Source organism: Pyxicephalus adspersus, chromosome 5 (assembly GCF_032062135.1).
Source record: "Pyxicephalus adspersus chromosome 5, UCB_Pads_2.0, whole genome shotgun sequence".
NCBI classification, from domain to species: Eukaryota; Metazoa; Chordata; class Amphibia; order Anura; family Pyxicephalidae; genus Pyxicephalus; species Pyxicephalus adspersus.
This window is the reverse complement of record NC_092862.1, coordinates 147,748,158-147,769,917: the sequence shown is the minus strand read 5'-3', so window position 1 is coordinate 147,769,917 and position 21,760 is coordinate 147,748,158. Positions and strand designations below refer to the sequence as shown.

The following is a 21,760-nucleotide window of genomic DNA, read 5'->3' as shown; positions in this document are numbered from 1 at the left end:
ATGCATGATCGCCAGTAAAAAGCTGTCGGATAAGCGCGGCTCCGTGCGCGAGCTTTTCCGGTTGTTGAATAGCGCGATCGCGCGCGCGATTCCGGATCGCTAATACGAATGCGCGACCGATAATCCGATTTTGTTTGATGAATCAGGGGCAAAGCCTCTAATAAAGGGGTCATCTAAACTAGAGGTATTCACTTGTCACAAGCCTTCTTTTAACCCTTTACACCTCACTACTGGAATCTGGAAAGTTAAAATCTTTAATAAAATCCTTTACCATGTGAGGAGTATAGTCTGGCTTATAATTAAGTTTCCCCCCATGTTGGAGCTCTCACTCTTTTACACAAATAAAATCACCACTGGCTTCCGGTTCCGGCTCTCTGGTGACGATTTCACTGCATAACTTTCTGCTACGCCGCTCGTTTATAAGAGAAAACTGTTCCACCATCTTATTAGGGGGCGTGTTAGTAATAAGAATAACATGCCTTATAGGAGCGAGTCGGTTTCAGCTCTCCTCCACCAGCGTGACCGGGATAGGTTCCTCTCTCCATCTACAGACAGGAACATGAAAAAATCACATCAGAAGCACTCCGTCAAGAAGGCCCTACAAGATGGCGGCATTCCCCTTCAGCAGGCATGGCGGAGGATATCCCACGCTCTCCCTTATTGACATCCTTTGGATTACCAGGAGTAACAATCTTCAGCCTAGTCTCCTTTCTACTCTCAAGGAGTCAATTGCACTTCACAGAATCTCTAGCAAAGCATGAGGGAGAGATTTGTGACCTAAAACAACAAATTAGCGATCTAGAGGACGACTTGTTAACTACGCGGACGCAACAAAAAACTGCTAGCGACCAATGTACTATCCTCCTAGACAAACTGACGTGGAAAACCAAGTTCGTAGAAATAATCTAAGATAAATCTGCAGACGTATACAAGTTCTGTACAATAGCTCTTCCAAAAGCTCCTCGCCTTAAAACCCCGCTGAAAGTGGAAAGAGTCTACAGGATTGGTGGGTCTCAAAGAAACAAGCAAGTTCCACGTCCTAGCGCAATACCTAGACGTTCCGGATAAAATCCTAAAGGCATACCGCTCTCTGGGCCATCTAGAAATGGAAGGATTTTGATTTTTTCCAACTATTCTCCTGAAACTACTAAACAGCGTAGGACCTTTTCTACAATTTGTAAAGCCATTAAGTTTGCTTTGCTTTATTCTGTTGTGTTAATCTTCCTACCAGACAGAGAAGTCAAGGTGTTCACAAGAAGCAGCTGATTTTGTGAAGGATCTTCGCCGTATTGAACGTGACAACAAAATGCTCAGACAAGTTCTTCCCGCTTTCATTTGTTTGCAGATTCACTGAATGTTGCTAACTTGCAGCTGTTTAGTTTCTATAGGATCATGGTAATTCCGTGTCACGCTGCTATGAGTAAGATTTACCACATGCAGTCGTTCTTTTTAGCTTATTTTTTTTTTGAGCCACCAGAAACAAGAGCCAAAGCCAATGTTTTCACACTCTACACAAACTATAGGATACTATGACAACAATGTTTCTGTTTTCAAGTTTCATTTTTACATTTAAATTCAATAATCAGGAAAAAAAGGAAGTCTCGAAATGACATTCTATTTTATTATCAGTTATTTAGTCTTCATGGACTTTCCACCCTTTACCCTTTTTTGTTTTTTTTTTGTTCATGTTTTATAGGTTTATAGCTTTTCTGCAATGTCTATTTCAAAACTTGATAGGAAACATGCTGGGTATTGCATATTTTCTGGATGCTCGGTCGCTAGGTTGGGACGGCCGACCATCCATTCCCATGAAAGTCATTACATGGAACGTAAAGGGGCTTCGTTCTCCCCCAAAATGCACTAAAATTCCGTGACATCTCAAAAAATTGGCAGATATAGCCGTCCTTCAAGAGACCCATTTACTGTCCTCTTCAATTTCGTTGATGTGCAAGCAATGGGTCGGTGAGGTCTGGGGTTCTGCTGATGGGCGTAAGGCTGGTAAGGGTCATCATATTACTCCATTAAAGGCTCCGTTATTCAGTTTTAGCAAAGCAGCAAGGTTGTGATACTGGTAGATGGGCTACCATCATCTTACAACTTACGACTCTGACACTAGCTGCTGTCTATGGACCAAACCAGGACAACTGTGTTTTTGACCAATATTGTCGCTCAACTGCCTGGTTTTTCTATTATCATAGCAGGAGACTATAATGCTACACTAAACACTCATAGGGATAGAAAGCCTTTTCCTAATGCTCTCTCCTTTACCAGGCTAAACAACAAGCATTTTCAATTATTTTTGAAAGCCAAAGGTTCAACAGATGCCTGGCATCATCTTCACCCGTTGGACAGAGACTTTACCCATATCTCTGCCGTTCATTCCACAGTATCAAGATTGGACTCCATTTTGGTTTCTTCTGATCTGTTGCTGAAAGTAACTGACACTGACATACATCCTTTGGCCATTACTGACCATGCTCCAGTTTCTTTAGACCTAGATGATGGTTTGATGTGTCCCACGGATTGTGTATGGCATTTCACATTATATCTAGCCAAGGACGAATCATTTCATCATCATCTACAGAATTGGTGGATGGACTATGTCCATAGCTCTAGCCCGTTCTTATTTTGGGCCGCTGCAAAGGCCGTCCTTAGAGGCAAGATCATAGCATATGTAACCCGATTGAAGAAGGCAACTCTACAAAATTATGTTAAGACCTGCGCCCAGGAGAGGAAGACGTATGTACAGTATTGCTCCACTCTTTCTTTTTCAGATCGTACTGTTTGGATACAGGCAAAGAGACACTTTGATCTTTGGATTCAACAGTACAACACCACAATCTGATCTTATCGTATTTTTCACAAATTAGCAAGAGAATATCGGGCTCCGCAACAGATACATCACATCATGATGCAGAAACTTAACATTCAAAACCTTCAGATATCGCTGATGTCTTTGCTACATTCTACGAATGGTTATATTGTTCTTCGGGTAGTGATTATGTTCAAAGTCAGTTATTTCTTGACAAGGTACAGCTTCCAAAATTATCTGACGTTGACCTAGATGTTTTAAATGCTGACATCACCCAGGAAAAGGTTGTGAGAGTAATTAAGGGTTCTGCTAATAATAAAGCCCCAGGCCCGGATGAGTTTTTTTTGGAATTTTACAAAATTCTTGTGGAAGATATCTCTTCTCCCGTACAATCTCCCTATAACAAGGTTTTTACTTCTGGTAATTATTTGGAATCAGGCCATATGGCACATATTAATGAAATTTATAAAAAACAAAAAGACCCACTTACTAGCAGATATCGACCTTTTTCACTCATTAATCATGACGTAAAATTTCTATCTAAGATTCTGGCTGATCGTCTACCTTTATTATTATTATTATTAAACAGGATTTATATAGCGCCAACATATTATGCAGCGCTGTACATTAAATAGGGGTTGCAAATGACAGACTAATACAGACAGTGATACAGGAGGAGAGGACCCTGCCCCGAAGAGCTTACAATCTAGTAGGTGGGGGAATTTACACACAATAGGATGGGAGATATGTAGTGGTGGGAAGTAGTGATGGTTTAGCAGACAGAAGAAGACGGGTAGGCAAGTTTGAAAAAATGGGTTTTGAGCGCTCTTTTAAATGAGCAGAAAGTAGGATCAAGCCGAATAGGACGAGGAGACCATTCCAGAGAGTCGGGGCAGCTCTAGAGAAGTCTTGTATCCGTGCGTGTGATGAGGTTATGAGTGAGGAAGTCATTAGTAGGTCATTGGAGGAGCGGAGAGAGCGGCAGGGGGAGTATTTTTTAACCATGTCAGAGATGTAAGTGGGACAATAACTGTGGAGGGATTTGAAGGCAAAGCACAGGAGATGAATTTGATTCTAAGGTGAAAAGGAAGCCAATGGAGAGAACTACAAAGAGATGCAGCGGAGGAGGAGCGGAGGGAAGGATGGATGAGTCTGGCTGCAGCATTCATAATAGATTGTAGAGGGGAGAGTCGGGTTAGTGGAATACCAGAGAGGAGGAGGTTGCAGTAGTCCAGACGGGGGATGATAAGAGCATGTACAAGGAGTTTGGTGGTCTCAGGGGACAGGTAGGGGCGGATTTTGGAGATGTTGCGTAGGTGAAAGTGACAGGACCTGGAAATGTTCTGAATATGGGGGGTGAATGAGACGGCCGAGTCAAAGGTGAATTATTACCTCAATTATTACCTAAATTGGTGGGTCCGGCAGAATCCAGGTTTGTTATGGGTAGGTCCACGGTGTATAACCTTAGAAAATTGTTAATGGTGATGGAACATGTTAAGCTATCGGACTCCTCCTCCCCATTGAGCGCAATTTTGGTGCTCGACGTGGAAAAGGCTTTTGACAGTGTTGAGTGGAGCTGATTGCATACCACTCCATCTGGATTTGGATTTTGGGATATATCACCATGTTTCTCAGAGCCCGATATTCGTGCCCAAATGCAAGAGTTCATGTTATGAGGGCTTTGTCCCAATTTTTTTTGTTGTATATGGGAACAAGGCAGGGCTGCCCATTGTCCCTGGTTTTGTTCGATCTTGCGATTGAATCCCTGGCTCAATATTTTATCCAGTCAAATGTTTTTGAAGGTATCTTTGTGGGCCAGGAAGAAGTTAAAGCAGCCCTGTTTGCTGATGATCTCTTATTATTTTTCAAAAATTCTCGAAGAGATCTACAGAATTTATTTCACTTAATTACTTTATTTGGCAAACTATCGGGACTTTGTATTAATTACCATAAACTTGAGATAATGTTCCTTAATTCACATCAGTGTCCTACTCTGATACTTTGGGTGAGACATCTAGGTTTGGAAGTGGCCCATCATTATATCATGTATTTGGGAATTAAAGTGACCCCAAATATTTCACAGATGTACTGAACTATGATTTTCTTATAAAAAAGACTGTGACAGAGTTGACAGGTTGGAAGACGCTTCCACTTTCCCTAATGGGAAGATGCCATCTTATAAATCTGCCTTTCTTCTTAAGCATCGAGATGTTGGCAGACCCCAATCGGTATTTACATCTTTTATGTGGCAGGGTAAAACGTTACGTATTTCTAGGCATAAACTTATCTGTCCAGAAGAACAATTGGGCTTACATTTTCCAGACATCAGGAAATATTTCTCTCCTGTTTGTTACACCACATAAGAGATTGGTGGTTTAGTTCATCTTACTATACCGATGTACGGCTGGAAACTTTAGCAGTTCATCCATGGTCTTTAGTCGGACTGCTACATACGCCGTTTCCACGTATCTCTGTGACAATCAAGTCAAAGCTGCCATTTAGAGATACGTTTGTGGCCTGGCGAGAAATCAGGAAACGTTATGGAGTTTTTTATTATATTACACCCACAATGCCATTGCAAGCTACTCCAGATTTCCCGCAGGGTTTACAGTCAAAGGCCTAATATTATTGGCTTAGATGCGGTATTCAATGTCTTGATCACCTGTTGGACGAGGAACATCGTCTTTTACCGTTTGATATATTGAGGATAAAATATGCCCTTCCGGTCTATCATTTTCTGACTTATTATAAGGTAAAACTCTATGTTTACACCCATCTCTCCTTTGCCATCTCGCTTGCCTTCTCCCACCCGATTGTCTGGCTGATTTATTTCAGATTTTGGCATCAAGAGATATTACTTTACCCACCAATGATTCCCATGTTCTCAAGTGGGCTGAATTTTTAGATATTCTTCACCAGGAAACATTGGAATATTTGCAATCTAGTTGTTTAGTATTCCGTTCGTTGATTATTAGTAAAGTCTGGAGAGAGATTCATTTTAAAATATTGCATAGGGCGTATTATGCGTTCGATCTTCGGATTAAATCTACCACAGTGTCTAAATTTTTGATGGCATGCCTAAAATGTGGTTTATCTAAGGCCTCTTTAGACCATGCATTGTGGTCGGGCCCAAAAATACGAATGTTTTGGTGCCAAGTTTTTACCTATGTACAAAAATAACAGGTTGTAATCACGCATTGTTGCCTCATGTGGCACTCCTTCATATACTTACCTCTACCTTTTAATGATCACCGATCTATATCTAAACTTGCTAATTTATATTCCTGGCAGAAATTCATTCTGAAATATTGGCTGGAACCGATGATTCTGCCTTTGTCACACAATTATTGCATTCTCGTATGGTGATTGATAAAATTGAAGCCACTCGACATCTTGACCCCAACGGCCCTTTCTGCAAGACACATCTCCTCCCGCTCAATTGATAGAAATGATTGAACTTGGCGGTATTATCGGAGAAATTTGTGTGGTACTTAAAATTGTCTAATTCTCATTAACTTAATTGATTCTTTTTCATCCATTTTCTTTTTTTCTGTGTCAAAACCAACACCAAATGGTACATTGTACATGTTCTATATTGTTCTTTTTTATAATGTTTTTTGATGTTCGGCATTGCTACTGTTATGATTTTATTACTGTATTTTTGTTTTTATATTGCTTAGAGTTAGTTTCCTCTCCCCTGACTTCTTTGTTTTACAAAAAGGAAAAATGTTAGAAAGAAGCCATATTCGTGGTCACGATATGTTGGTTTATTTGAATATCATGCTTTTTCTTTTATGATGTTTTAATATTACATCTGTATGTTTTATGCTTTCTTTCTACTAACAAAAATTATTATTAAAAAAAAAATCACCACTGACTAGGCGGTGCAGAACTCACACAAGACAATAGTAAAATCTTGAATTAGTTTGCCCTGTTTATCGAGAAGGACATAAATATTTATCTTTTATGTCGAGAAGGACATAAATATTAATTCTACCACATCTGACCAGTGGAAGTACAGATGAACCCAGCTCAGGCTGTGGGATTGTCCTGCAATGGGCTTTAGAAGACTTCTCTACCAGCTTGTCAATCTCTCGTTCTCATATTCTCTGCCCATTGTTTATTACCATCTTTGCATAAAACATTGTTAGAACTGCAGCCACTCACTGCTATGGTCCCTTCACCACCTGCTGCTGGGGGTCCTTCCTTGAACGGATGATTTGGCAGCATTCTTCTGCTCTGACTTCCTTGCACTTGGCATGGATTGGACCATTTAGGTCCATGTTCTGGTCTTCCCCAGTACTGTATAATCTCCCCTCTCCTCTGCACATACATTGCAGTCACATGGATACCTTTACCAGTTACCTGTTGTCAGTTACCTGTTGTATGACTAAACTACAAACACTTTGAGGGTTACCTAGAGGTATGAACAGTCTAAGATGAAGTTGCCAGATATCTCATTAAATTGATTGGGCAATAAGCCAGGGAAGATATTGGGGGGGGGGGGATGACTTAATTTTCATGCAGAGGAGATTAACTTGATTAACTTCACATCTATCAGAAATTGATTACCAAACAAACCATTATTGATGCAGAGGCAACATTCTATTTATCAAGTTGCCTAAATGAAAAAGAACCCAGGTGGACATGCTAAATACCACCTCACCTCCATGCTGGAAATCCAATCTATGAAATAGGAAGGTGGCTGGCCCCGACAAGTAATGGCGGATTTCTACAAGATGCTACATAGTGTATACAACCCTATGTGGGGGACAAGTGAATATCTCCTACTGCTAGGGAAGCGTATATAAAAACTCCCAAATAATGTATCAACCAATCCCATTAAATAACGTAGATAGAATCCTTTTAACAAAAATAATGGCAGACAGATTGGTCTCCTTTTACCTTAATTTATCTCCGCATCTCAGGTTGGGTTTATATGAGGGAGGTCAGCAGTGACAAACATTTGGAACAAGCAATGCTAACATTGTCTATTCTGAGTACTACAACACATCGGCCAATTCTACCCTCTGCTAAGTAATATGTACAGCTCTCCTATGGCTCCAATAAATACCCCGGGGTTAATATCTCAGCCTATTATATTGTTATAACCCCTATTATTCTATCTAGCCTTGGAACCATTGGTTCTCACTATTGGTTCTTGTATTTCGTGGCCTTAACATGGATGATAAGGAGGCTCCAGCAGCATATTTTGCTGACGATATCTCGTTATTTACATCAAAGCCCCCTACCGATATCGCCAATATGGAGACTTTACTTACGGCATAAAGTGTCATAAAGATTCATTTTGCCATTGATGAATGCCGACGTAGGCACTATAGATCCGACTTCTATTACTTACCGGGGTATTGAAATAGGCAAACATTCCTCCTCTATTTATCACCTAAATGATTATATTGAGAGATGTGAATGTCTGGAGAAGCGCCTCTGTCCTGTAGGTGCCATCTAATTAAGATGTCTTTTGTTAAACTGTTATATGGCCAAACATAAAACTCTGGCAAGGAATATGCTTCTGTATTTCCAGAAGGAAGACGGTGGGGTTAGTTTTCGGGACATACCCCTCTCTCTTACATGCTATCGATTGGTTGGCAGATCCTCTAATTTTACAATGGAGAAGCCGTAAGGTCACCAATTTACCAGGCCACCGAAAACACAATCGTTTGGTGATCACACGGCAAGAAGTTTCTAGAAACCTACCTAGAATTAGTAATCCAGATTTCTCTCTGGGCTTAGTTATGTCACATGATGGACCATTGGCCCTGACAAACCTCCCAAGGTAAGTTATCATCATGGTGTGTACCCCGGCTATCAGGACACAATATAGGACTTGGTAATACAGCACGGTTATCTTACAGCAAGGACATTTGTGATCAAAGCTGTTACATAAAGTTTTCCAACTGCAAGACCCCAATAATTTGAGGGGTCCCGGGTCCTTTTGTCCAAAATGTGGAGCAGTCCATTCCTTTCTGATTCACCGTTTGTGGAATTGTTGTCGTATTGTAGATTTCTGAAAACGAGTTCTTTGATTCATGAAATGACCAAGTAATCTCTTTAATGCTGGGAAACGCAGAACGGAGAACGTTTACTGGTGGGCGATCGGAATCCCCCATCCCCCCCACAGGTAGAGTAACCGGCATCCTGCACATATTTATTGGTTGAGGGAGTCCAAATATATTGAACATATTCCTGATTCCAGTTACTGATGTATGTGTTTTCTTATTATTTGGAGGTTTTAATGTGCGATTGTTTTTGTATCATGTCTCCCCCCCCCGAAGGCGCTAGTACCCCCCTTATCCCCTTTCTTATGTTTTTACATATTGTGAGTATCTTTCACTATCATATTATCATTAAAAACCCAATAAAAATCTTCCAATCAACCAAATAACCAAATAAAAACCCCAAAAAAAACATTTTTCAATAATCCAAACACTTGCAGAGGCGTACCAGGACAGGAAATGTATTTCCTCTTTCAGCCAATCAGAAAGCTCAAAGAACTTTAGGAAAACCCCTGAGCACTTGTCCATATGGATCCCGGTGAAACTTTACCCTGACATTTCCATGAGCTGTGCACATGGAGGGCATTATATGTGATAAAGGAGGCGATGGGCCCCAAAGGGTGCAATAGGTGGAAGCAAAGGCAAATATTCCTCCTGCTGATTCTGGGATGTAATATTTGTGGGACTGATAATAGGGCGGCCATTGCTCATTACTGTCCATCTGGAAGTCTGTGCAGCCATTGCTGGATATTTCTGTCCTGGCATGGAAATAGCAGACATGACGCATTATTTATATATAGACGTCCTGAAATGGGCCCGACACAGGCTCAGAGTACAGCGGCCGGGGACAAGCAGGAAAGTGACCATTGGAGCACGGTAACCACACAACACATGGCCGACATTCTGTGTTATGTACATACTCCATGCGTCCCGTGTTATGTACATACTCCATGCGTCCCGTGTTATGTACAGACTCAGATCCTCCTATGTTATGTACAGACTCAGAACCCCCCATGTTATATACTGGACCCAGAACCTCCTATGTTATATACTGGACCCAGAACCTCCTATGTTATATACTGGACTCAGAACCTCCTATGTTATACAGATTACAATCTGATTCTAGACTTTTTCATCCTAATGATTTTGTTCACATTGGACTGTGCAATGCCTGACTTGACCCATTTCCTGTCCCATCTTTAGTGGAATATGTCCAGGGTGATTGTGACTCGAAAGGCAGAGGGGTCAACCTTGGAATTCTGGTTGTCACTTCTCTCAGGGGACATGGCCACTATCTATAAAGTGCTGGAAACTCCAGATGAATCCATTCACCCCAATTCTGTCTTTGATACAAGTGATGTGGAGGAATGGAGGAACTATCGTTACAACACTACGGCCCTGAGTACGTCAGTAGAATATTGTGGGTAGCCCTCATATCGGCTGTCTGGTGACCCAACTATCTTCTCTCTTTCAGGAATCTGGTCTTTGACCTATGAAGAGGAATTCACCTGCCCTCTCTATGTTACAGCCAACCGTGGCTATTCTGATTGCCTCCAGCTACTTCTCAAGAAGGGGGCCGACGTTGACTTTTCTCCCGGTGGAGAGAGCGCCCTACATGGAGCATGCCAAGGTGGCCATAATGAATGTGTGAGGCTACTGCTGAGATACGGTGCCAATCCCAATGTGGAATCCCAAGATGGTATTTTGCCTCTCCATTGCTGCAAGACGCCCGAGTCCTTCCGGTAAGCCATGGTGGCCAGTTTGTGTTATTTGTTATAGGTGGATGGTGAGGATATTATTACCATAACAGATCTGATTTCTAAAGCTCTACAAGGGCCCAATGTGTCCCTATCCTCTAATACAAACACATTATAGTACAATCTATGGAGAGGGGTGGAGATTTCAGGATTAAAATACCTCCATATAACAAGTTATTCTGCTGTTCTCTCTTCTCATTGGCCTGTGATATTACGGACTTCTTGCTGAAATTGCTAACTGCCTGGCTGACATACCCGATTTCTGCCAAGGCATGTGGTAGGTCAGACAAAGTGATGATGACAGCCAGGCAACAAGCGTCCTTAAAGAGAATTCAAGAAAACCTCAGAATAAAACAATGGAAAATTATATGTACAAAGAATGGTTCATAGGTATGGGGTGCAGGGGTCAGGACAATGGGGGGGCTATGTAAGCCAGGATAATGCATTGCACAAAGAGTGCAGCGGTAAGATCTATCTACCAAAAGGTAAAGTGTAGAACGTTGGTGTCTGTGGAGGAAGAATGCCCTGGCATCATGTGCAGGGGGGGGGGGGGTTGGGGAGAAACAATAGTGTCCAGCAGAGGTTAGGGGTCCTATATGATCTCGCTATAACATATAGGATTGCTTCGGGGCTGCTATAAAGTCCTTTACTAGTCAGGTCTTTTCAATGGTCTTCCATGGTCCCTCTACAACTTACAGGTTTACTTCTTTCTTTGGCCCCTTAGTTATGAGAACATTTGCTGTGATCTAGGAACCCCCAGATGGTGAGGCAGGGTCAGAACTTCCCAGACATGTACCCCTCAATCTTTTCCCTGCCTCTCACTATACATAGAACTAGATAACTCAATGCCAGTAATAATTTCCCCACCAGTCAGCCCGGTAGGACCTTTGTTGGACCCAACCAATGTGGAGCTTCCCAATGGCCCAATCTAACCATCTAATTTTATCACAGTCGCAGTGTTTCCCGGACAGAATTCCCACTCGTTTGCATTTTGATAATAAAAGATTCCAGTACCCTTTACAAATATTAGATATATATTTCCTAAACACACTGCTAAGTGGAGGAATTTCCCAGCATACATCCATCGACACAGAAACGTCCCACAGTTTGCCCAATCTTCCTTTCCTGGCTACATCACATTAGCAGTAAATAAGATGTTTGTGGGAATCATTTACTTGGACAGTGAATAGTTTTTCCTATTAGGGAATCCCAGCAGATTAAAATGAAATGTTTTCTTTTCAGTATTACTTCTTGTGATCCATCATGTCTGAAGTCTCAGATCTCATTTGTCTTCTTTCTACCAGCTGTGCCAAGCTGCTTCTACAATATGGCGCCCATATTAACAGGCAGACGGAGGAAGAGGAGTTCACCCCGCTGCATGTGGCAGCCCAACACGCTTTGTTGGAACACGTTGATCTTTACTTGCGTTATGGAGCCGCAGTTGATAAGAGAAGTATAAATGGTGAGACACCATTGAGTGTGGCTTGTAGCCATCCTCAGGCACCCCAGGAACTGGACCGGTACTATCAGGTGTGCAAGCATCTCATAAAGAACGGAGCCAACATTCATACCCGAGACAAGGACCAACAAAGTCCTCTACACCTGGCATGTAAGACTGCCAATCCTCAGGTGGTGGAGCTGCTTTTGGAGCAGGGGGCCGAGGTCAATGCTATGAGCTATAGTGGAAACACTGCCATGCAGAACATACTCCAAGTGACCTCATACAAGCTTCAAAACCATCCAGAACTTATTGTGCGGGCTCTGCTGAATCATGGGGCCATTCGGGTGTGGCCAGGCGCCCTTATCAAAGTAAGTTATCATATAATGGAAAGGATTTGGAGGTTACAAAAGACAATGATGGGGGAACACACACCATATATATATATATATGGGAACACCATAGCTTGGAATAGTTATTAGAGAAAGGAAGGAAAATGTTTCAGTATTTCTAACATATCAAACTTTACTAAATTCTAAATGGCAACGTATGGACATGAACATTCCTTTGAAGCTTTCTGAAATATCACCAGTGAATGACAAGATACACACAGACACAAGTAACCAGAATAAAGGATTTACTTACCCTATGAAGTTGTGGGAGGCCTCCACTTTGCCGACATTTACAGGCAATATAAACTGATGGATCCCTAATATCTCCTATTGTTAGTCAGGGGCCACTGGGGTTTCATTTAGATTACTTCTAATCTGTAACAGGGATTGAATTATTGTATCGTATTGTATGTTCTGTTTCTGGTAGAAGAAAGTCCATCATGATAAGCCAAGTGATCATGGAATGTCAAGGTAGATTTATTACATTTATTATTGGTAAGCTTGTTTATTAGGGAACGTTCATGAAACATTGGGTATCGCCTACACAAGGCCCCAATTCTCTATTGGACACGAAAAGTCCAGTATAATTAGATTGGACTGTACCAGACCGGACCTGAAAGATAAAACTGGACTCAGAACTAATAAAGTAGACTTGTCGGTAACATTTTAAAATGACTGGGCTGGACGGTACCAGAGCCAAGAGATTCTCTATGTCTCAGAGAGACCAGATTGGCTTGTAACATAATGGAGTGACTGGAAGGACTGGAAGAGATTGTACCATACACACGAGACTACACTGATCTGCATCAGACCGAACTAGATTGGTGTGTAACATAACAGAGATACTGGACCGTACCACACCCAAGAGATTGGACTCATTTGTAATATACCATAGAGAATGGCCCAAGAAAATAGACGGCTGTACCAGACCTGGTACTGAATCAGTTGTGACCTGGAAAGGTCCTTTGTGGGGTTTATATGTCACCCATATACCGGCTGTGCCCACAGACATTGCTCTGTAGCCTGGGACAGACAGATTGAGTCTTATCTTCTTGTTTGTGGGGGACACAGCTAGATTTGAGCTTCTTTCTCCTTTCTGTGGAAGATTTGTACAGCGCTATGTATATATTATAATAAATAAACATATCACTGTATAGCCATATAACCCTGATACCCATTCTACAGACAAACCCAATACTAAACCTTATCTTCAATGACCTGTACTCAAACACATACCAAGGAGTCTGCAAGTAGAACATAACTTTTTGTAGGATTTGTCTGGACAGGACCATTGTCACATGGGTTGAGTCCATCAAGTTCAAACACTGGGGAAATATACAAACTGGAAACCCGGATATTCCAGATAGAATCCTAACCAGACCCAAGAAACTATTCTGGACTGTACCATACACAAAAGACTAGACTGGACCAAACCTGAATAGACATGAGTTGCAACCAAACCAGACGTAAAGTAAAAATACCATAAAAACGTCACTTGGACCAAGCAAACGTCCTTTCCCTAATTCCTAAGTGAGGTCCAACCTTCTCCTGGGATTGTATCTTCTGCTCTGGGATTAGAACTGACGCCTTGGTCGTGTTTCAGGTTCTACGCTATTGCTATTCTTCTCCACGTACAGTTGAAGTTCTGCTGAACACATACAGTAAATTGCGAGGGACAGAAGAATGGGCTGAAGTGGTACCAGAGGAAGAACAGCAGGTAAGTCCATTCATCATGCTCGCCATGTAGAGATAAATACCCCCCAAATCTTACTACTTCCAGGGGACTTTCATCTCAGGTGGAGAATCTTCCAGGTCCACATGTTGGTAATAGCAATGACTGGTTCTTCATCTGTAGACCCCTAAATGGTGGCTTTTGGGTTATTTTGTGGAAGGGTTTTGAGGTTAGTGTAGGGTTTCATGTGCTTACACTTTACTATTCGCAGATTTATAGAGATCCTGGCCATTTGTATATTAGCCCACATCAAACGTTTATATTTAAGGCCTGATGGAATTATCTGCATTGACAATGGCAGATATTCACTGGTGTTTTTCACCCTTCTAGTCAATGTGTCTATCCTATACACTGTGGGTTAGGTTCTCCTTGTGTTTCCTCTTCTAATGTCATGTTTTGGTCTTTTCAGAAACATTTTAAGTTCTTCCAATCCGTCTTCTCGCTGTCTCATTGTCCGCGGTCTCTTCAGCATCTGTGTCGTTGTGCTCTGCGCTCACACTTAGAGGGTCGGATGGCACAAACGCTGCCCAAGCTGCCATTACCACCTCCACTCCTGCAGTTCCTACAGCTTCACTTTGAGGACATCTTGTACTGAATATTCTAGCAAATTCACATCCTATAATGGACTGGATGGAGAAGTCGCCTCATTGGCTCAAAGGACTGATACTGCCCATCATACTACTCATCATACTGCCCATTATACTGCCCATCATACTACTCATCATACTGCCCATTATACTGCCCATCATACTACCCATCTCACTGCCCATCATACTACCCACCATACTACCCATCATACTACCCATCATACTACCCATCATACTACCCATCATACTGTCCATCATACTACCCATCATACTACCCATCATACCACCCATCATACCGCCCATCATACCGCCCATCATACCGCCCATCATACTACCCATCATACTAGCCCATCATACTACCCATCATACCGCCCATCATACTACCCATCATACTACCCATCATACCACCCATCATATTACCCATCATACCGCCCATCATACTACCCATCTTACTGCCCATCATGCAATGCATAGTTTTCATGAAGATTATTTGGCATTTTGTATAATAATACACCTGTATGTAGGAGCGGCTGCAAAAAGCAAAAGAGCTAATACAAATATATCATTAAAAATTAAATAAAGAGAGATTTCCATATGATGATTGAGGATTGTGAGGATTGAGGATGATGATGATTGAGGGTGATGATCGAGGATGATGATGATCGATGATGATGATGATCGAGAATGATGACGATCGAGGATGATGACGATCGAGGATGATGATGATCGAGGATGGTACAGATACATACTGAATTTCTGATCTAATTCACAGAAAGCGTAGAATATCCAGAGCTGAGAAATATTGGCCAAACCTGAGAAAAGATGTTTGGACAATGCTGAGGGACCCCAACCACCGGGGCCCAGATCAACAAAGAATCCATTCTCACTCTGCAGATATATTGATAAGTAATGATATATTGATGAGTAATTAATGATATATTACATTGTGCACACAATAGCACATTGGTTTGTTACTCTTTGTGTATATTGGGATATACTGTTCATTCCCAGTGAAAACCAACAAGCAGCAATCTATCTTCATTGTGGCTGGAATAAATGTTGGGCAACCATTGCAAGGAATGCAGCTCACCGCCATCATCCAGGGCCCCACGTCATTATCACAATGGGGCCATTCTGCTGCAACATATTCCCCCACACAGGAGGAACAGATTTATGTCTAATGGCAGCATCACGCCACAAGAGGGAGACACATTTGATGTTCATCTATGGGATATAAATAATATTATTTGGATAAGTTTGAGATTTGTTTAATCTTCATTACCTGCGTTACTGTTCCACCTCACAATGCCAATCATTCACCCAGCCCAATCAGGGAATTTACCCCGTGTGCTCCACATGTAATCTCAGCAGCAGGGTAAATGGGATACATTGCACCGAGCTGCTGAGAGCGCCCCCTAGATTTAGGTAAATTTAAAACCAAAGTATAAAACATTGAAAAATAGTTTAAACAGAAAATATGAACACATTGAAAATCTCCTGTACAGAAATGGAATGACAAAGTGCTGCCCGCCATGCGGATTCTCTGTATATCCGTCTATTTGTTCTGATTGTTTGCAGGAAGATAAGGAGGAGACATATAGCAGCCTTCTTATTATTCCCATACACCAATCCCCTGCTTTATCCTCGTTTTCCTCAAATTCTCCTTTTTCTTATTTCACAAAATCGGAATGAAGGGGAGGAAAGTGATTGCTGACCCCCCAGAAGAGTTTTCTCTATCACAGGAACAGGTCAATCTGGGGACACCCAATCAGAGGGGATTTCCTGCAATGAGGGGCCCGATTTATTAACGCTCTCCATACATAGACTATCATGGAAGAACCTGAGTGATCCAGATCCCCGATTGCAAACCTGGAATGGGTGAAAACATTTGCCAGTCATTAGCAAATTTTGTGAAATCCATTCCAGGTTTGCTGGATCACCCGGGTTCCTATGAACGAGCTTTTGCTGTCTAGGAGAGCTTTAATAAATCAGGCCCAATATGTTGTGCCTATGGGACAGGAAGTGAAATCTCTGGAATGGGGTAACAAGGAAATCACGCCACAGGGCATCGTTCTAGGAACGGGTGGTGGGCATCACATGGGCGTTGGGTAAATCTATTCGGGTGACATTGCCAGGGTAATGGAGACAGAAAACTTTTGAAATGAAGTTTGTTGTCACCTCCTCCCCATTGGCCTGTGCCCCCAATCACCCGCCATTTCTTGTAGATTACTTCCTTCAGATGACCTCCCATCTCCTGGCCAGGGAAATGTAGGTCCTGCCATGGCAGAAGACTTGTCAGTAATTTCGGCAGTAATTAGCATCTCTGACCCTGTGTGCTAATCAGCGGAGCCCCTCTCCAGTAATCAGGCAGGGAGCTGAATAGGGCTAATCAGAGGCAGGAAGACACAATCAGCATATTGGGGGAGGGGGGCTCATTAACCCCTGGCACTGCCAATCCACAATCACAGGCAGGTTAGAATGGAACCATTAACCCCGGGGAGCGGAATACACACAGAGTCAGTCCGGGAGAGAGGAAAAGACTTCATATTGCTACAGAAAGATGGACCAGGGGACCCACTGTCCATACGGTGGCCCTCGCTGACCTGGGTTAGCATTGTACTGTGGCCCCTCTCCTAATAATCACACTGCTGCTTTTAGGACTGTTCGGTCTTTGGCATGGTTCCTGGTCTCTGGGCCGGTCCGGGTCTATTACCAACTTACTGGAATTGTTCTGGTTCAGTGGAACGGGATTTGGATTCCCATGGTACTAATTGTGGACTTGCCGTAGTTTATCAGGGACTGGTTGTTGTCCTGCCCAGGTCTATTACACTGTTCTGGGTACTGGTTCTGGTCTTTGGAACTGTTTTTTGGACTGTGCTGGTGATCTTTTGGGTTTATTGGAATGCTCCGGAAACGGTCTGTGGCTCTGATTGTGGCCCATGGCCTGGCCCACTGGTGATTGTAACATTTCCTGGGACTGGTTTGTGGTCTATGGTACTGTTCTCGCTTTATGACACCGATTCTGGACTTGGGTCTGCTCTATTACTGGACCTGGCACACTTCCTGGCATTCCTGGTCTGTGGTGCTGTCCATGGTGCTGGAGTAAAGTATTTTACCTGAAACTGATGAAGCAGAACCGCGAAACATCTTCAACATGACGAGAACTGGGACTGTACCCATGACTGTTTGTTCCCGCAGATCTCCATAAATTCTCCGGGATCCTTCCATCATCTCTCTCTCCCATCATCTCTCTCTCTCCCCCATCATCTCTCTCTCTCTCTCGCTCTCTCTCTCTTCCATCTCATCTCTCTCTCTCCCCCCCATCATCTCTCTCTCTCTCTCTCTCTCCCATCATCTCTCTCTCTCTCTCTTCCATCATCTCTCTCTCTCTCCCCCATCATCTCTCTCTCCTCTCTCTCTCCCATCATCTCTCTCTCTCTCTCTCTTCCATCATCTCTCTCTCTCTCCCCCCCATCATCTCTCTCTCTCTCTCTCTCCCATCATCTCTCTCTCTCTCTCTCTCCCATCATCTCTCTCTCTCCTCTCTCTCTCGCTCTCTCTCTCTCCTCTCTCTCTCTCGTGATTTGGACCAAGCTGGATAAAAGTTGGCATTGGATGGTTCTTTTTGTGCCCCGTATCTGGGTGACTGAAGAAGTGATGCGTAAGGAGTGAAGATAGATGATGGGAGCCCCCACCGCTGCCCCCTCCTCCTCCTAACGTGGCACTCCGCTCCTCTCATACTGACAATTCCTTCCATAGCCCCGCACCTTCCGCCTGTTTGCCCCGAATACCACGCAGAGGGAACAATGCACCGACCTGCTGGAGGGGCCAGTACTTTCTCTATAGACTCCCTCATCGGAAGCCCACCTGCTCGGCCAGTTCTATACACGGGGTACCCCATGTTTATGCCATACAGACCACTTGTTATACCCCAGAGTTTGCCTCCAACTCCACTTCCCCCCCTGGGACCCGTCAGCCCTTTCACTGGGCGCTTGAATAATAGTTTCTGTGCCAGCATAGGACAAGCTCTTCCATCCATGCTGACCATAAGCACTGCTCTGCCAAACTACAGAGATCCCATTGCTGCTCCGTACGCTCAGGATGGATCCCCAGAAGAAGGAAACAAACAGCAAGAAGTTCAGGGAACACAGGAGAACAATTCCGAGACCTTCACCAACCTGGCAGGTAGGTGGGATGGCTGGCAAGCCGGGGGCATGTGTGACGAGACTAAAGCATATGGATCGCATTGTAATGATATCGATGGGGACTGAGGTAGTTCACAGGTGTTCCAGCTTACCTGTCCTTTAACCATTATATGTCAGTGCTTAACACAAAGTAAGGACAGGTGTATGAATACAGGAAGGTACATTTCATAGAGCAGGTGCAGTGTAATAGTAAATAGTGTTACAGCCTAGAAGACAGGTGACAGTGACAGGTGTAGAAAAGTTTTGAGCATTAAAGAACAAGTAAGCAACAAATGTAATTGTAATCAGTGTTATAAAACAGGTAAGTGACTCGTATTATAGTAATCAAATTATAGGACAGGTGAGCTACAGGTGTGTCATAGGACAGGTGAGCTACAGGTGTGTCATGTAATTCTTGGTATCTGTTCTCTGTATGTATGGACTCTGCACAGTACCACTTCCCTTGTCCTGTCCCCCGGGGGTAATTCTCGGTATCTGTTCTCGGTATATACATTACAAATCATTCACCCGTTTATCTCCAATGATTTTATCTGAGCTGAGAAATAATGAAATCTTTCACCTTCCCGGGAACAATTCATTGGCCCTAAAAGAGAACTCCGCCATCATAGTGCAGAGCAGTCTGAATCCCCATTGCCGGTTTCCATGACTGATTCCTCCATTTCTGGCCCTGGAAATGATCTTTTCTTGGTGGGTGGATCATCGTCTGACCCGGAGTCACATTCTCTATTAGTTCTAGCTCAGAGGGATCGGTGTTTGATCCCGCCAACACATCATACCTGTTACAGGCAATGACCCCCCCTCCCCCCCCCTACTTCTCTGCCACCATCCCTTCCTCCTCAGGCCTGCGGGTAGAGTTATCTTTTAGATTGTGTGACTTCACCCTTCACAGATTGAGATGGCCCAGCACAGGCACAGATACCAGATGGCAGTGAATCCTGGGATGAATGTTCTCCAGGATGTTCACCTGCCAGGTGTGTTCTGGTTTCCTCTGGCTGCGGATCCCCTCCGCTCAGGATTGTCTCTGACATTAAAGCTTCCTCCTCTAAGACCTCTGTGGCAGTAATCAGCTCCTCTGCGGAGTCATTCCATAGATTGTGATACGCCTGAGAACATTCTCTATGGACATTACCATATTCACCGCACAGGTTACACCTCACATTCACACAATCTGACCCTGTATGGCCATATTCACCGCACAGGTTACACCGCACATTCACACAATCTGACCCTGTATGGCCATATTCACCGCTCTATCTGCTTCTGGAATATTCTCTTTGCTGTCCTCAGGGTTTCCATTTCTTTTACCAGGGCCGGAATGTTCTGTGCTAGGCCCAGGCTGTTACTTTCTGCCCGGTCACCTCTGCCGGGCCCTCAGATGGACTGGAAGCCATGTCAGTCCCTTTCCCTGGGACGCTGCGCTGCCCCCTTCCCACTCACAGGCCATGGATGGAACTGCGGTGATTTGTGGGTCACTGACCCATCTCAGACCGGAGCTTTGTACTGCTGGGAGGATTTCTGGGCTGATGGGGCCCCCGGAGCCGCATTTGTTGGCTTTTTTGTACTTTCAGATTGGACAGATTGCAGCAGAACTCGTTCTATAGGTCAGCCATCAGGTAAAGTAACACGCAGAGGATCCAGAAAGCAGGACCTGGAAGTACGACAGATGGCTTCCGCAGGAAGGAGCACGGATCAGGCACAGCTGGAATATTTTAGGGGCTCCAGCTTTATTGGACCCTCATCCAGCTACTAGAGCTGCCCCCCATAGGACATAAGGAACTCAATCTCTGATGGTCCCAGGCCCCATGTTAGCCAATCATTTCAGTTTTACCTCTCACCCGTAACCCGCTGGTTTCCAACTTTCAGCGCGCTTTACTAAAGGACGACTTCATTTGGGCCTATGCCCGGGGTCTGATGGCTTCTCCCCCAAAAAATGGCAGCGGTCATTGTCCCTCAGCTGGCCTCCTTCTTTAATTCCCGTAAGCAAGGCTCAAGCCACCTCCCAGAGTCTCATCTATTGGTAAACCCCCGGTGGACCCCTAAATTCTTTGCTGAATGTTGATACGAAGGATTTGGCAAAGATATTGGCGAATGAACGGTTTTCTGAACCAATGGATCCATTTGGGCTGGTGACAGCCGGCTGGTTCAGTTACTCCACTTGGCTGGGTGTAAATCCATTTGTTTCTTCCTCTGGACGTAAGGAAGGCGTTTGATTCTATTTCTCGGCAATGCATGCTTTTCACCCTATGATGGGGGAGTTTCGGCACAGAGTTGGGTTGCAGCACCTCACCATTCAGCCATGGCAGCCTGCCATTCTGTACCTGGGCGTTACTATCACCCCACAAGACGCCTGCCAGGCTCCTCCAATATTCTGGCACAGGAAATACATATACATGGATGACTCCAGTGGGAATAGCCATGTTTACCCCAGGGGGCTCTCCCAAGTGTTTTCGAGAATGTGGAGCTACAAGTACTACAGGTCCCCTTGGGAAAGGATCGGTGGGAATCCCCCTAGCTATCCTGTGTAGACGCTCCCATAAACCGATATCCTTTGTCTTTCCTGCTGCACGACAAACGATAGGAGGAGCTGGAAGGAACCTGAAGTTTTGCAGCGGTGATGAACAGGGTTAAAAAAAAAAAGGAGGCTTAAACGGGCCCAGCAACCAATAGTAGGACAGGATCATGCCCATTGGCTGTAGTGCCCACTCTCTAATTATCTCCAGCTGCACACAGTGTGCAGGTGATGCTGAGATAAAACAAAGTGCAGATGACTAAAGGAAGGCTGGGGATTCCGGGATGGAACAGAGTCCATAAACCTAAAGG

At 43.7% G+C, this 21,760-nt stretch overlaps 2 protein-coding genes across 5 annotated transcripts in view; both read left to right on the top strand.

Moving 5' to 3' along the window:
* ASB10 (ankyrin repeat and SOCS box containing 10) overlaps positions 1–15,293 on the top strand; it is a 20,255-nt gene extending 4,962 nt beyond the window's left edge. For 2 of the 4 annotated variants that reach the window (XM_072413152.1, XM_072413151.1), the window contains exons 2-6: positions 10,033–10,231; positions 10,304–10,571; positions 11,891–12,395; positions 14,020–14,133; positions 14,558–15,293. In XM_072413152.1, the coding sequence (XP_072269253.1) occupies positions 10,039–10,231; positions 10,304–10,571; positions 11,891–12,395; positions 14,020–14,133; positions 14,558–14,743 (1,266 nt within the window). In that variant the 5' untranslated portion in view covers positions 10,033–10,038 and the 3' untranslated portion in view covers positions 14,744–15,293. The remainder of the gene's footprint in view (positions 1–10,032; positions 10,232–10,303; positions 10,572–11,890; positions 12,396–14,019; positions 14,134–14,557) is intronic. The other 2 variants (XM_072413153.1, XM_072413150.1) reach the window with 2 other exon arrangements.
* Positions 15,294–18,263: 2,970 nt separating this feature from the next.
* Positions 18,264–21,760, top strand: part of GBX1 (gastrulation brain homeobox 1) — a 6,109-nt gene continuing 2,612 nt past the window's right edge. The window contains exon 1 of the mRNA XM_072413149.1: positions 18,264–18,920. Coding sequence (XP_072269250.1) covers positions 18,542–18,920 — 379 coding nt within the window. The 5' untranslated portion in view covers positions 18,264–18,541. The remainder of the gene's footprint in view (positions 18,921–21,760) is intronic.